Below are 16475 nucleotides of genomic sequence, written 5' to 3' on the forward strand. Positions count from 1 at the left end.
GCGCGAGCTCGAGGAGCAGGCGCGCGCGCTGCCCGAGCTGCAGGAGCAGGTGCGCGCGCTGCGCGCTGAGAGGGCGCGGTTGCTTGCTGGGCGCCGGCAGCCCGAGCCCGACGGGGAGGCCGAGGCGCGCCCGGACAAGCTTGCTCAGCTGCGGCGGCTCACCGAGCGCCTGGTCACCTCTGAGCGCGGCGTTCGCGCCAGGGCCAGCCCCTGGGCTGACGGCCCCGACCGGTCGGCTTCTAGCCTCAGCGAGGGTGCGCTGCAGGTCCTCGACGGGGTGCCCCAGACGCGGGATACAGGCACCCAGACCGTGCCGGAGACTCAACAGGCGGGAGCTCAGGCGGTGCCGGAGACCCAGGAGGCCGGCGTGGGGGCAGCTCCCGAGACCCTCGAGGCGGAAGCGTGGGTGACGGAGGCTCTGCTGGGGCTGCCCGCTGCCGCCGAGCGCGAGCTGGAGCTGCTTCGCGCCAGCCTGGAGCATCAGCGTGGGGTGAACGAGCTCCTGCGGGGTCGCCTGTGCGACCTGGAGGAGGCCCGCGAGGCAGCCGAGGAGGCACAGGCAGCGGTGGCGGCCCGGCCCCAGCCGTGCGAGGCCGCCACCCAGACCCCGTGGGGTTGTGCCGAGAGGGCCACGCAGACTGAGCCCGCTGTGGAGGCCCCTGTCCCAACGCAGGAGAACCTGCCCGGACCCACGGATGGGGACAGGGCAGTGGCACCCGCGGGTGAGTCCCACTCCCCGTCCCTCGCTGAGCCCTGGTTTGCTGGCCACCAAATTCAAACTCAGTGTCTTCACCTGATCTCCACCAGGCACCCTCAAATCCATTATGAAGAGGAGAGACGGTACACCTGGCGTCCAACCCAGCCCCGGACCCAAGAGCCTGCAGTTTGTTGGGGTCCTCAACGGAGAGTGAGCACTTTCCCCCTCCCCATGGCAGCATCTTCTGGGACTGGAATGGGGTTTGAATCCCAGCTCTGCCCCTCGCTCGCGGCGTGGTCTCGGCAAGCCTCAGTGTTCTCATCTGTAAGATGGGAACAGCCACTCCCACCTCACAGGACTCCAGACTGAGCCCCCAGGGGAGGCTCAGCAGATGCCTCCCACCCGGCCCCCAGGTACGAGAGCTCATCCAGCGAGGGCGACAGCGACAGCGAGGACGGCGCTGCCGAGCTCCCGAGGAGCAGTTCGTCGGTCTCAGGAGACGACAGCGGCGGGGGATCCGACTCCGGGACCCATGGCCCTCCCAGCGGCGGGGAGGCCCGGGACCCCGAGCCGGAGGCAGAGCCAGAGCCTCAGCCGGGTGCGCAGGCGAGGTGAGCAGCGCCGCGGACACGGAATAGGAACGGCTGCTCTCTTTCCCGTCTCCCCACTCCCCATCCCAACCCCTCCTTAGTCTCTCTCCTTGTCTCCGTCTCCCTGGCAGTAGGTGCGAGCTGAGCCCTCGTTTGAGGGAGGCGTGCGCAGCGCTGCAACGGCAGCTGAGCCGGCCCCGCGGAGTCGCCCGCGACAGTGTGAGTGCGGGGAGAGGCCTTCGCAGGAGTCGTAGGCCCGCCAGGGACCTCCTCTGACGCCTACCTAGGGAAGAGCATCGGGTTCTTTAGAGTTAGGAGGGTCCCAAATTCCGTCACCTCGCGCCAGGGCCCTCCACGGATCCCAAGCTCTTCAAAGGGCTCTTCGCCCCAGGACAGGGCTGATCTTTCCCTGATTTCCCAAAAGGGGTCCGCCCCAAGCCCCAGCCCCACTCCCGGACTCCCCAAAGACAAGCGCTCACCGCCTTTCGCCACTTCAGCTTCTTCCACAGGCTCTTCCTCAGAAGGGGAGCATCCCTGCCCCCTCGAGCCGGATACCCACACTAACTGTACTCCCTCCTCCTCGAAAGGGGTGTGGCCCTAGGAGCGACCATCCTCCCTTGCCTGGGTTCCCAGTCCCGCCCCCACACCCTCCCTGCCACCCCGTCCTGGACCCTCGCCGATGTCTTTCCCCCGTCTTGGCAGGGCGCAGCGCGCCTGGTGGCCCAGGAGTGGTTTCGAGTGTCGAGCCAGCGGCGCTCTCAAGCGGAGCCCGTGGCCGGGGTGCTGGGCGCGGTGGTGCGCCTGGGACGTGAGCTGCTGGAGCACGTGGTGAACCTGACGGATGGCAACGGGAACACAGCCCTGCACTACAGCGTGTCCCATGGGAACCTGGCCATCGCGAGCTTGCTGCTGGATACAGGTCAGCATTGAGGAGGGGTGGGGAGGGCACCAGGGAATAGGGAGCCAGGCAAGGGAGAATCTGGGCGGGTCCTGGCTGGGAGGATCTGGAGAAGGATGCAGAGAAGGGCTGGCCAGGCAGAGGGCACCACTGGCCCTTCTCTGGAGGTTACATGACCCGTTGTGGATAGATTGACCGCTCTGAGCCGTGAGCTCTGCCCTGACCTGCTTCTCACTTTGCAGGGGGAGGGTATTCTGGGCTTTGGGATTGGGTAGACCTAAATGTAGAGGAATTACTTCATTTCACCAGCTTTAGCTTCCTCCTTTGTGAAACGGGGGATGCAGTGCCTCCCTCCCTGGGCAATTGTGATAACACACACGTAGAACAGTGCCAGGCACGCAGGTCAGTCAATGGTCCCCATGCCTTCTGTCCCTGAATCTCCAGCCTTGGCGTTCACCTCGTTCCTGAGCCCCAATATCCATCCACTGCCTTTTCAGCCTCCAGGGGAGGTACTGACTGGTCAAGGCTGTGACTGCCTCCTGGGCTGGGACCCTGGGCCTGCAGTCCTCCACCACCAGGTCCTGCACTGGCCCCATCTCACACACATTTCTATCATCTGTCTCAACGTTTTCCCCTCTGGAGCAGAGATACACACATCCAGGTGTTGCTGAGCCCACAGACATATATTGAGAGCCTTCCAGGTACCAGTGCAGTGCCAGGATGGGTGTGGGCCACCCCCATGGGACTCACAGCAGAGGGGACAGTAGACAAACTGATTGTCCACCAAGAGCTCTCCTGGGTGTCCTCCTTCAGGTCCAGTATCCTCTGGGGCCTTCCCTGCCTCTCATTCTCACTGCAGGCTGAGGCAGGTCCTGCTGTCCCACCCCGCATGCCACCCCCCTAAATACACAGATCCATCCCATTTCTGCAGGACTTGGTGACCGGGGGGAAGGGCACAGCTGCTCTGGGCTGGACAGGGAGCTGGGGCTCGGGAGGAGGGGACAATGCATGAATTCAAAAGTTATTTCCTGGGACTTCCCCGGTGGTCCAGTGGTTAAGACTCCACACTTCCAATGCAGGGGGTGTGGGTTTGATCCCTGGTCAGGGAACTAAGATGCCACATGCTGCGTGGCGTGGCCAAAAAAAAAAAAAAAAAGGGTATTTCCTGGGCAGCTCCTGTCTTAAAGGGGGCTGAGGACTGGGGCTGTGGAGGGTGGCAAGGCAGTCATCTTGGTTGCAAGGCCCGAGGCTCCTTGGATCCTCTTATTCCCTGCATTTGAACCCCCACCCACTTCAGCTCCAACTTTCCAGACCTTGCCGTGGGCCTTCTAGTTCTCACATGGGTCAGCCCCTCTGGCCCTCCCCTCCCCCAGGACCCAGAGCCCTCAGTGCACCCGCCACGCAGGGGCTGTTTCCTCTCATCTCCCTGGAATGAAGGGCCTGGACATGGCTGTGTCCTCCTTGTTCTTTATCTCCACTTCCAGACCGTTTCCCCTTCCTCCTTTAGTCCCATCTTGGAGCCTCTAATTGATCAGACCACTACTCCCTCCGCCCCTTCTGACTTCTCCCTCTCACCTGTCACTCTTCATTTCTTGAATCTTAGCTCCTGGCTGGTTCTCCTCCTCTCCAGCCTAATCCTCACCAATATCAGTTTCCTGATGGATGATCCCTCCCACTTCCTGGCTTCTTAGTTCCTTTTTTTTTTTTTTTTTTTTTTCTGGCTATGCCACAAGGCATGTGGGATCTTAGTTCCCCGACCAGGGATCGAACCTGCACCCCCTGCAGTGGAAGCGTGGAGTTTTAACCCCTGGACCGCCAGGGAAGTCCCTTCTCAGTTCCTTGACCTACTCCTCTCCCTTCACCCTGACATCAGCCTTACACTTGTAAGGTCACCACAACACCTTAATGTCATCAGTAACTATGCCTTCTCCATAATCTCACTTCCTAGCATTCTCTCCTGAACTCTCACCTTCCAACATCTCAGCTCACTGTCTCCTGTTGCCCAACTACCACAATCCTTGAACCTCGTGGGACCAGTATCCATTGCTCCCACCCCATTTCACTGTTCTGTTTCCTTGCCTCCTGGCCTATCATTAACTACTCCTTTATGTACCCTTTCAAACCCATCCCCATACCCCTCCCTCACCTCACCCTACTTGCCTGGCAGACCCCAGTGGGGCACACAGTAGACCCTCAAGTGTTTGTTGAATGAATGAATAAGCTTTCATGAACAGGGGCTCTGGGTGTGTGTGTGTGCGGAGCGGAGATAATTATCAATTTTACTTGATAATTATCAAGTAAACATAATTTCCAATAGGGGTAAGGGCCATGACAAAATAAAACCAGGGGAGGGAATCAAGAAACAGGGTGATCCTTTAGCTTAGCAAGGCCTCAGGGAAGGGAAAGGGAGAGGGAAAATAGATGGGTCCCCTGGCTAGCTGCAGAGACCCCACTTTGGTTATTTCTCTGAGCCCCCTTCTGCGCCCAACACCCTCCACCAGGGTCACAGAAGCTTGTGGATGGAATGGACACCTAGAGAGTATGCCACACAACTAGGGGATGCCCTTAATCCTGACTTAACCCTTTTACTCCCCAGCTGGTTGTCTCAGATCCCCTCTCACTAGGCACCCTCTCTATGACCCTGATCCACTCCTTTCCCCAAACCTCTCCCACCCATTCATCTCTGCAGACTGTCCCTAGACTTGTGGAGCTTTCAGAATGGTGGGGTACACGAACGTTAAACATTCTGGGGAATGAGGTCCAGAAGTAGGTGCTGTGCTGTGAGGAAGAGGGGCAGGATGGTAACAGAACTGACCCCAGAGGAAATGGAGCTGATGTCTGTGTTCAGTTCGGGAGGATGAGCAGCAGTAACCAGGCTGTTAGTTTCCTAGGGCTGCTGTAAAAAAGTGCCACAAAGTACCACAACGTGGGTGGTTGTAAAGAGAAATTAATTTTCTTGCAGTTCAAGAGTCCAGAAGTCCAAAATCAAGGTGTTGGCAGGGCTGTTTCCTTCTTAAGCGCTCGGAGGAAGAATCTGTTCTGTGCCTTTCTCCAAGCTTCTGGTGGTTGCCAGCAACCAGTAGCGTTTCGCGGCCTATGGCAGCTTGTCTTCTCTGCCTTCTGCATCACATAGCTCTTTGTCTTTGCTTCTTCCGAGGATACCAGTCATATGGAATTAGGGCCTACCATAATGACCTCATCTTAACTTGATTATGGTTTGCAGAGACCTTATTTCCAATTAAGGCCACATTCACAGGTCGTGGGTGTTAGGAGTTCAACATATCTTTTGGCGGGGTGGGAGGGGGGGACACAATTCAATCTGTAACATAGGCTTGGGGGAGAAAGAACAACTCCAGAGGAAGGAACAGAAGTTGATAACAGAGCCTCAGAGGCAGTGGTGAACAACGGCCTGTATTCCAGGTGCAGTGGGGAGACACAGGAGGGCTCTAAATAGGTGACGGGGCCAAATTTCTTTTGATCTCTTTCTGGCTGCTGCATGGAAACTGGAGTGGACTTGGACACCAGGGGGTCCCAGCTGGCATTTCTCTGGGGGAGCAACAGTGGTGGCTTGGTGGGTAGTAGCCGTGAAAATAGAAACGTCCATTTATCTCATTCATCGAGCAGCTCCTAGGTGGCAGGTATTACTCGGTACTGGGGGATACAGCAGCGGATAGAACGAAGCCCCCAACACAGTTTGAAATAGGGAGGTGAGGAAACTCTTCACTGAGATGAGATGCGAGCAGAACCCTGAAGGTAAGGGAGGAGCCATGTGGATCTTGGGGGGAGAGCCTTGTAGGGAGAGGGAACAGTAAAATCACGCATGACCCTCAGTGACCAACCTGACTGAACAAATGAACCTGAGGCTTGGAGGGAGGCGAGTGGACTAGGGGGTATCAGCTTCTCGGTGGACTGACCCCTCTTCTCTCTCCCAGGGGTCTGCAAGATTGACCACCAGAATCGAGCTGGCTACTCCGCCCTCATGCTGGCCGCACTCACCTCTGTGGGGCGAGAGGAGGACATGGCCGTGGTCCAGAGACTCTTCCGCATGGGCAGTGTTAACGCCAAGGCCAGCCAGGTGCGTAGATACCTCCTCCCTGGCTCGGAGTCCAGGGGTCTTTTCCACTTCTGGAGCCAAATGTCTGTGACCCGCTTCTTTCCCCCAGAGCCCATACCAGCCCTGTCCCCTTCTTTCCCATTCCCCAGACGGGACAGACAGCCCTCATGCTGGCCATCAGCCACGGCCGCCAGGACATGGTAGCGGCCCTACTGGCATGTGGGGCAGATGTGAACGTGCAGGATGCAGATGGGGCCACAGCGCTGATGTGCGCCAGCGAGTATGGGCGCCTGGACACTGTCCGGTTGCTCCTGGCCCAGCCCGGCTGCGACCCCGCCCTCCTGGACAACGTGAGCCACCATGGGGCTGGTGGGGTAGTCACGCCTTGGTTCGGGAACCTCACTGTCCCTATCATCCCTCAGGAGGGCACCAGTGCCCTGGCCATTGCCCTGGAGGCTGAGCAGGACGAGGTGGCCGCCCTGCTGCACGCACACCTGAACTCAGGCCAGCCCGGCCCCCCGGTGAGTGCAGCCCCAGCCCCAAGAGACAGATTCCCAGCTGCACAGCTCAAGGATCCCAAGTGAGCCCCAGGAAGGTGGCTTCTCTTCATGCACCCCGGGGGAGTACCAGGGGTGGGGAACCTGCGTCTGAATTCTATGTGGCTGGGATTTGATGTTCAACCTGCAGAACACCCAAGGGCTAGACACACCTTCACTTTACAGGTCATGAACCTGAGGCCTCCAGAGGAGACATGCCTTAAGGTCAGAGTAGAGCTGTCAGACCTAGGTCAGACCATGTCGTGTCAGTGGACTCCTGTTACTGCCCCCAGGGAGGCTCATAGCAAAGGAATAAGGGGCCCTTTAGGGTGAGGGGGCAGGGGAGGGGGGTGCAGGCTTCCCACAAGTCAGAGCTTCAGAGTTGGAGACGATGAGTTTGCTAGCAGCAGGCAGGAAGGGCTGGTTTGGGGGCAGATCACTCAGTTTGTCCCCAAGGGGGAGAGGCTTATGTTCAAAAGGCAAGTGCCAGGCTGTTCTCAGCACTTTCATAATTAAAAATCATCCTGGGAATTCCCTGGCAGACCAGTGGTTAGGACTCTGCACTTCCATTGCAGAGGGCACGGGTTCAATCCCTGGTCAGGGAACTAACATCCCACATGCCTCATGGCGCTGCAAAACGAAGCAAAACACCAACTCATGCTGTGAGCCTAGCCATCCCGCACTCTCCTGTAGAGATGGGGGAAAAGAGCCGGGGAGGCCAAGTGCCTCTTCCAGGTCACATGGGACAGAGGCAGGATTCAAACCCAGGTGCTCTGGCTCTGCTGTAAAAGGTGGGGTTCCTGCTTAGGCAAGGTCAGTGGACAGAGGCAAGACCTCCACTAGGCTAAGCAGCCCTGAGTCTAAGGGGGCTGAAAGCCAGTGTCCTGCCTACAGGAGACTGACAGGAGCCCCCCTCAACCTCTCTCACCAGCTGCCCTCTGACCGCCCCACGGCCAAGCCTAGTGAAGGAGGCTGCAGTGACGGTGGAGAGGACCCCCCACCTCAGTGACTGGCCTGACACACTGGACCTGGATTGGGGGAGAGCTTTCCCTCGCCCACCTCGACCTCGGGGCACAGCAAGGGTCAGGGTCCACAGGGAGGGGCTCAGCTTGAACTCTTCAGGGTGAGGTGGGGCCTGAGGCACTTTGGTCCACTCACTCCTCCAACCTTCTTCCTTAATAAAACATTCCTAACTCAGCTTGTCTTGTTTTGGAGATACACACAGACACGTGCTTCTCCCTCCTCAAAAAGAAAACACGTTGTTGGGGAAGACAACTCCCCCGCCCCCCTTCCAGAGTGCAGTGGGTCAGTGCAGACCATCTGGGGGTCCCATGGGAAGGTATTATAAGCTTAGTGGCAACAGAGACAAAACCCCAAGTTTACACAGAATATAAACGCTTTATTAACAGCAGATCATCCTCATGGGCCAGGTGGTCGACCCAGACATCCAGGACCCTGTAAACAAACCCAAGTATGAGATGCTGACAGGTCCCCCTCAGCAAGTGGCAAACTCCCTCCCCCGTCTTGCCAATCTCAGCAAACCCTTTCTTCACACCCCGCCACCAAGAGCCCTTCATCCGTATGCTTGGCGAAACCTCCCTACCACCAGCCAAAGGTCTAACAGGAACCTACCTACTCTGTTTCCCACTCCAGTTGTGCACTCACCAGTCCCAAGTTCAGCGCAGCCTCCGAGCCTCTCGCTCTGACTCCAATAGGGTGAGCACGTCGCCCTCGCGCACGGGGCCTTTCACGTTTCGGATGATGGAGCGGCTCGTGTCGTCCATGAATTCTACGCGCACCTATGGGGTTGACGCGGGGGCGGGGGCGGACCGGGAAGAAGTCAGGGTCGGCCACAAACTCGCACCGTGGGATAGAAAGCTGATTTGGATTCAGAAAACGTGTCTGTTTAGACACACTTAAAAAAAGGGACTGAGCCTGAAAAGTAAGTCTGGGTCGGGAGAGAAGCCGGAGAGGGGCCGAGGCGTGGAGAACAAAGCTCTCGAGCGCCAGAAAAAGCCACTGGTGGGGGACAACTGCCGCTCTGGGCCCGTCGGGGACGGGAGCACAATCGTGAGGGCGTGGAGCTACACAGTGGTCGTTGGGATTGGCTGAGCCAGGAGAACGAGGTATGTCAGAGCCCGAGGAATGAGGTCGACCGAGCCCAGACCCGGTGGGCAAGGCCTCGGCAAAGGCTCGGACCCTCCGTGAGCTTTCCGAAAAAGGGTACGTATCGGTTCTCAGATACCAGGGCACAGAAGTCATCATCGGAGACTCAGACCCCAGACCACCCCCCCCAGACCCCGCCTCCTCGTCTCTCCAGCTCACCTGCGTGCACTGTCCCTGCGAACCGGTCCTGCCCAGCACCTTGGTGACCTGGAGTAAAGAAGCTAGGATCAGATCTGGACCACCCGGTTCCCCTACTCCTTCCTCCCTCATCCGGGCCCTCAAACCCGGGCTTTCGCCTCACCCTGGCAAGCTTGATGGGCTGCACACGGCTAGTATCCATGATGGTAGCGCGACGGCTGTCGGGCGGAGAGAGGTCACGTGCTTCGGAGAGAACGTTTATAAGGCGTCCTAGCCCCGCTCTCGCGAGACCATACTCCATGTTCCCAGCAGTCCTCGCGGTAGAGGCGTCACCGGCGCCGTTCAGCGCAAGGGAAAGATGGCGTCTGCTACTCGTTTCATCCAGCGGCTGAGGAACTGGGCATCCGGGGTGCGCGGGGCGGGAAGGGCTGCACTGGGGAGGGTGGGGCTGCGGGCTCCGTGCGCCCAGGACACGCTCCCGTTAATCACCCCCCTTCTGCACCTCTGGGGCTGAGGCCAGTGGTACCGAGATTTCCCTAATAAGCCGGGACCCCTCGCTCAGCCCGGAACCTCCAACTCTTGACCCTTCCAGCCCAGGGCACGCCCACTTCCACCCCCAGCCCTTGGCCCCCTCTTGGCTGGGGTCCTTCTCAGGCCTGGGATTTACCTAGTCCTTCTTAGCTTTGGATCTTGTGGCCCCGGCCTCCAGCTTTCCTGTTCACCTCCGGGGCCCATATCCTTGTCGCCAAATGCCCATCTCCCGCCTTCCCTTAATTTGTCCAGCCCCGGACTGCCCCAGGTTCGCTGGCCTTCTCTTCTGGGGTGCCCTGCGGGCTGACCTCCTTCGTCTTTCTCCCACAGCAAGACTTGCAGGCGAAGCTGCAGCTGCGTTACCAGGAGATCTCCAAGCGGTGAGCAAGCCCCGCTCGCTGCCCGGACTTCAATCCTGTCCTTCTTCCATCAAAACCAAAACCCCTGTTCTTTTAGACCCCTGAAACACTGGGCCGAAATCCTGCCTCCAGCCGCCTAGCTTGCTGTGGAGGCAGAGGTTTGCCTTTAATCTTGCTGGACTATGTCGGAGAGTGGTGCTCGTGGAACAACCAGATGGGGCTTGAATTATGAGTGGGAATCCTCAGTGAGATGATTTGCAGTCCTAAGTGTGGCCCTGCTAGTTAGTGTTATCCCCAAGCTACACATGAAAATATTTGAGGCCCGGAGAGACTAAATCATTTGCTTAAAATCACTCAGAAGCCAGCAAGTAACAGCTGGGATTTGAACCCAGAAGTGTCTTGATTTCAAACGCATTTAAATGAGTCCAAAAATTACTTGACATTTACAAACCCCTGCTGTGTCCTCAGCCCTCTGGGATACCAGTGCGAACAAGAAAAATTCTTCTCATTTCTTTCATGGAGCTCATATCCTGGCGAGGAGGGAGAAACATAACATCGTAGGGAAATAAACACAGCAATTAAAAAACATTGTTCTAGAATGCTCTGAAGACAAAACAAAGTGAATAAGCTGGAGGGTGGCTGCCTCAGATCAGGTAATCAGGAAAGGTCTCAGGGATTGACATTTGAGTCACCTGAAATGCCAAAGGATAGTTATTAAAACATTCCTGGCAGAGGGAGCAGTAAGTGCCAAGGCCGTGCAGCCCGACAGAGCCAGAAGTAGGAAGGAGGCTAGTGTGGCTGAAACACTGAGGAATGGGGAATAGCGATATATATATGAGTGGCAGGTAAAGGTAAGGCAGCCATGGAGGGTTAGCATGAAAAGAAGAACAATAACATTAAAATAACCAAATCTATGTGAATGCCTGCATGTTGTGACTGATTCCAAATATCAAAAGTTTTACATTGCTTTTCCATCCAGGGTAGCTGATACAATTGAGGAAACAGTTTTGTAAAATTTTCAATTTTTTTTTTAAAGGATAATGGCGCCTCCTAGTGATTCATTTAGGCCTTTCCGTTGGGCTCTGGTTCTTTTTATCCTTTCTGTGCTAGTTTTCTGTTGGTCCCTGCCCGACAGAGGGTCATCTCTGCACTCCAGGGGTTAAGCAGATTCTAACTTCAACACAGGATATTGCTTTTATTTATTTTATTTATTTTTTTAAAATTTATTTATGTTTGGCTGCGTTGGGTCTTCATTGCTGCGCGCAGGCTTTCTCTAGTTGCGGCGAGCGGGGGCTACTCTTTGTTGCAGTAAGCGGACTTCTCATTGCCGTGGCTTCTCTTGTTGCGGAGCATGGTTTCTAGGCGCGCGGGCTTCAGTAGCTGTGGCTCACGGGCTCTAGAGCTCAGGCTCAGTAGTTGTAGCGCATGGACTTCGTTGCTCCGTAGCATGTAGGATCTTCCTGGACCAGGGCTCGAACTCGTGTATCCTGCATTGGCAGGCAGGTTCTTAACCAGTGCGCCACAGGGAAGTCCTATTTTATTATTTTAAATTTTTTAAAAATATATTTGTGGGGCTTCCCTGGTGGCGCAGTGGTTGCGCGTCCGCCTGCCGATGCAGGGGAACCGGGTTCGCGCCCCGGTCTGGGAGGATCCCACGTGCTGCGGAGCGGCTGGGCCCGTGAGCCATGGCCGCTGGGCCTGCGCGTCCGGAGCCTGTGCTCCGCAACGGGAGAGGCCGCAGCAGAGGGAGGCCCGCATACCACACACACACACACACACACACACACACACACACACACACACAAAATATATATATATATGTTTGTTTATTTTTGGCTGCATTGGGTCTTCGTTGGTGTGTGCGGGCTTTCTTTAGTTGCGGCGAGCGGGGGCTACTCTTCGTTGCGGTGTGCAGGTTTCTCATTGCGATGGCTTCTCGTTGCAGAGCACGGGCTCTAGGCGCTCGGGCTTCAGTAGTTGTGGCACTCAGGCTCAGTGGTTATGGCACACGGGCTTAGTTGCTCCGCGGCATGTGGGATCCTCCCAGACCAGGGCTCAAACCCGTGTCCCCTGCATGAGCAGGTGTATTCTTAACCATTGCGCTACCAGGGAAGTCCCTAATTTATTTTTTATTTATTAAGAAAATTTTTTTTGGCCGTGCCGCACGGCTTGTGGGTTCTTAGTTCCCTGACCAGGACCGAACCTGGGCCATAGCAGTGAAAGCACCGAGTCCTAACCACTGGACTGCCAGGGAATTAGGATACTGCTTTTAATATTAAGTTTTTAAACTTTGTTTTTATCTGTATTTCTTTTTTTCCCCTTGGTACAATGACTATCATTTGTTTTAAGAAAAACTTAAGTCCTGGCAAAATGATTATCAGAAAAAAGTTGGTTAAAGACCCAGATGAGGGACTTCCCTGGTGGCGCAGTAGTTAAGAATCCGCCTGCCAATGCAGGGGACACGGGTTCGAGCCCTGCTCCGGGAAGATCCCACATGACGCGGAGCAACTAAGCCTGTGCGCTGCAACTACTGAGCCTGTGCCCTAGAGCCTGCGAGCCACACCTACTGCAGCCCGCGCACCTAGAGCCCGTGCTCCGCAACCACTGCAATGAGAAGTCCACACACTGCAACGAAGAGTAGCCCCTGCTTGCCACTAGAGAAAGCCCGTGCACAGCAAAGAAGACCCAACGCAGCCAAATAAATAAATTAAAAAAAAAAAAAGATGAATGAGAACCCGATCTGTTTGTGATTTTTCTATCTTTTCTACCCTCCCTCTCTGCAGTGGTTTCCAGGGAAGCTCATCTTTTGTTAGCGATTTTGTTTGTTTGTTTTTTGTTAGCGAGGTTAGCGATTCGTTTTCAGGCCTCAAACTTTGTATATTGACCCCAGGGTTTAGTCCAAGCGAGGACAGAGCTCTGTTCACGCCCCCTCTGGTGGCAGCGACCACGAGGTGGCAGCAGAGACCTCAGAGGACAAAATGCTCTTTGAGTAATAAGGCTTGATCCCAGTAGAGTTCTTCAGAGAGTTCCTGAGAGAACTGGAAACCCAGAGGATCTGCAGCCTGGCCTTTGGGGACAAAGCCCCTCAGAATGAGCCAAGTCTGGGGTTGTTTCCCAAGTGTTTGCTGACCATGATTACTTGGTAGGTGATGGGTAGAGCCCCAGGCCCCAGCCTCTTCATTTCCCGAGGACCTGTGGTGGAAATGAGGCCAGCTGCCAAGCTCTGGGCCATGGAGAGGTGGGAACAGGCCTCCCTCATGAAAGGGTCCTCCATACCCGCCACATTTGGGGCAGGTCGGGGACCTGTGGTGGGGCAGACCCAGGCCTGGCCTTCCAGCACCTTCACATCCGGTGCAGGGGCTCCCACCTGCTTCTGAGCGTTGGACCCTCCCCGGGCATATGGTCATGGCAGTGTATCAAGGGATACCCCTGGCCCGCAGCACATCCCAGGGGCTGCCGACCCCAAGCCTTGTGACTGAGGTGATGGGCCCATGTTCCAGCACAGCCACGCAGTGAGAACGACTTGTCATTTTTGTTTCAGTGCCCATGTTCTTTTTTCTTAGAACTCAGCCTCCTCCCAAGCTCCCCGTGGGCCCCAGCCACAAACTCTCCAACAATTACTACTGTACACGTGATGGCCGCCGGGAAGCCACGCCGCCCTCGATTGTCATGTCCTCACAGAAGGTGCTGGCGTCAGGGAAGCCAGCAGAGAGGTGAGGATGCCTCAACACCCCTCCTGTGACCAGCCCTCTCTCCTGCTTGTGCTTTTCAAGGTCCCAAGTCTGTTTAGCATCAACTGTGGCAGGAAATGTACTGCCTGGGGCTTTTCATCTGAGAGCTCATGAATCCCCACCCACCCTGGGTGGGTTTCCTGCAAAAAGCAGAGGAAGCTCCAAGGGCCCTTCAAGGGCCTTGGAAGAAGCCCAGGCATTGTTGTTTTTGTAATTTTATATTCTTCTTAAAGAGAGAATTGTATAAACCTCAGGCCCCTCAAAACCACTTTGGTCCCTGGCCTCAGGCACTGTCTCTTAATTAAACAGGAACAATAATGTTATTTACTTTAGAGAGTTCTGCTGGGACAGAATCCCACAGACTGGGTGGCATATAAACAACAGAAAATTGTTTCTCGTGGTTCTGGAAGCTGGGAAGTCCAAGTTCAAGGTCCCTGCAGATTCATTGTCTGGCACTTGCTTTGTTTATAGATGGTATCCTTTTTTTTGTCATACCGTGCAGCATGTGGGGTCTTAGTTCCCCAACCAGGGATTGAACCCATGCCCCTTGCAGTGGAAGCGCTGAGTCCTAACACTGGACCGCCAGGGACGTCCCCACAGATGGTATCTTTTTGCCATGTCCTCACATGTTGGAATGGGCAAGGGGTCTCTAGGGTCTCTTATAAGGGCACTAACCCCATTCGTGAGGGCTTCACCTTCATGATCTAGTCACCTCCCAAAGGCTCCACCCCGTAACATCATCACATTGGGGTCTAGGATTTCAACATATGGATTTTGTGGGGACACATTTTGTCTATAGCAGAGTCGTTATGAGGATTAATCCTCATAATTAAAATCTGTAAGTTCAAGAATGGAGTCAGTGCCATATCTGCCTCCTGATAACTCCATGAGTTAGGCAGTGATGGCCCCTGCTGCAGAAGAAGAAATTGAGGCACAGAGAGGCCAAGTGACCTGCCTGGGTCACACAGCTGGCGGGTAGTAGAAGCATGATTTTAAAGCAGTTTGTCCAGACCCCCAGTGATGGTCCTTGGCCCTTCTGCCAGTGTCCTGTTCTGGGGCAGCGGGAGTGGGGTGCGAGTGGGAAGGGGTGCTGGAGGAGGAGCCCAGCTATTCATGCTGGTTCTGGGACCAGGAGCCAAGGCACGCCGACCAGGGGTTCACGTGGGGCTCGGGGCAGAAAGGGGGCTTGTCAGCTCACCCTTTGGGGGATCCCATTGGAGGGCTCTGGGCATTCTGAAACACCCTGCACTCTGGCCTCCAGATCCATGGTGTCAGCAGATGTGTACCTGCCAGGGCAGGGGGGTCTCCCTCAGCTTCCTCCACACTGTTCTCTGGAAACCTGGGCCTAACTCAAGTCTGTTTTCATCTTCCAGCTCGGCTGCAGCAGCCACTGAGAAGAAGGCTGTGACGCCAGCTCCTCCCATAAAGAGGTGGGAGCTGTCCAAGGATCAGCCTTACCTGTGACACTGTACCCCAGGGCGCCTGGCTAAGCCCTCAGGGCCACTGGAGTGCTTCCTCTTCCTTGGACTTTGGATTCCCTCTGGGGAGAACGTGACCTAATTTATTAAAAATATATATTGAGCTCTCCAGAATCGCTTCTGTTTTTACTTTTGAAAGGACACACAGGCTTACTTGAATTTCAGGGTGAAGTTGGTGCCGAATCTCTTAATCCCATGAACGCTCCAGGAGCAGGGGAGGATAGTGGTTCTCGAGCTCCAGGGTGACGTGCTGTCACTGGGCACAGAGATGTCACCGTCCCTTTCTCGAGGGCCTGGCTCTAACTCTGAGAGTGTCAGAGCAGGTTCCAGGACCTCTGGGTGTTTGGGGGCACTGACTGTAAAGGACAGTGCAGCGGAACAAAAACGGCTCGCTTCCTTCTCTCCTGAGAGCTCTCCTAGCCATTGCTTATGCAGACATTCACCAGCAGGCTCCCATTGTGGCCCCCGCCTGACCTCGACCACCCTGCCGCTCAGCAGGGACGGCAGAGTACAGTGAGGTGGCTCACAGGGAAGGCTCACCTAGGCCAGTGGGGAAAGGCCTCCCTGAGCGAGAAACGTTTCTGCGTGGGCCTGGGGGACGCGAGGCAGAGTCAGCCCAGGAAAGGAAGGGGCTTCTTTCTGTGGAGGATAAGCAGGGAGTGAAAGCTGAAAAGGAAATGGCCTTGATTTGGTTGTAGGAGCGAAGGGGAGCCATGCAGTGACCTCAGGTGGGGGAGTGTTGTGGCTGCCCTGTGGAAGAATCCCAAAACCCATCAGTAGGTGAAGATCACAGCTGTATGCCAGGAGAGTGTTGAGGCTGGCCTGCCTTTGGAAGCTTGGAGCAAGGCAGGAAAAGGGTCACAGTCCCAGGAGGAGGTATAAGTGCCCCAAGAGTGGGTGGTACAAATGCTAAATGCTTATGAGAAGAAAAGGCTGGGAAGGCTTCCTGGAGAAGGTGGGATTCTGGTTGGAACAAAGGATGAATTAGATACAGAAAGATCAGGAGAGCTGGGCAGGGTGTGCAGAGGCCACAGGGAGGGTAACGCTGGAGGGCTATTAAAGACCCCAGGCAAGATGTGCCATTGAAAGTTTCTGAATAAAGTTTTATGACCCATCCTCCTTCTGCCAAGTGAGGTAGCAGTGAAAAGATGGTTGTCAGTGAAGATGCGGGCCCTCGCTAGACACCGAATCTGTTGGCACCATGGTCTTGGACGTCCCACTTTCCAGAACCCTGAGAAAATAAATTGTTGTTTACTGTTTAAGCCACCCCCCCAAAAAAAAAGAAAAAGAAAGATTT

At 55.8% G+C, this 16475-nt stretch overlaps 2 protein-coding genes across 2 annotated transcripts; both read left to right on the forward strand.

Annotated features, from left to right (window-relative positions):
• Positions 1 to 4: 4 nt before the first annotated feature.
• LOC102974404 (KN motif and ankyrin repeat domain-containing protein 3) lies at positions 5 to 7959 on the forward strand (the record flags this gene model as incomplete). The annotated part of the gene is made up of 9 exons (XM_028484092.1): positions 5 to 722; positions 808 to 907; positions 1111 to 1308; positions 1419 to 1506; positions 1990 to 2206; positions 6118 to 6260; positions 6389 to 6589; positions 6662 to 6760; positions 7707 to 7959. Coding segments are annotated over 9 exons (1842 nt in total), but the record flags the coding sequence as incomplete, so codon positions are not given.
• Positions 7960 to 9377: 1418 nt separating this feature from the next.
• On the forward strand, positions 9378 to 15285 carry NDUFA7 (NADH:ubiquinone oxidoreductase subunit A7). The gene is made up of 4 exons (XM_007109617.3): positions 9378 to 9488; positions 9941 to 9990; positions 13533 to 13682; positions 15074 to 15285. The coding sequence occupies exons 1-4, from the start codon at positions 9438 to 9440 to the stop codon at positions 15162 to 15164; spliced, it is 342 nt and encodes a 113-aa protein (XP_007109679.1). The 5' UTR covers positions 9378 to 9437; the 3' UTR covers positions 15165 to 15285.
• Positions 15286 to 16475: the final 1190 nt, after the last annotated feature.

Source organism: Physeter macrocephalus, unplaced genomic scaffold (genome assembly GCF_002837175.3).
Source record: "Physeter macrocephalus isolate SW-GA unplaced genomic scaffold, ASM283717v5 random_122, whole genome shotgun sequence".
Taxonomy (NCBI): Eukaryota; Metazoa; Chordata; class Mammalia; order Artiodactyla; family Physeteridae; genus Physeter; species Physeter macrocephalus.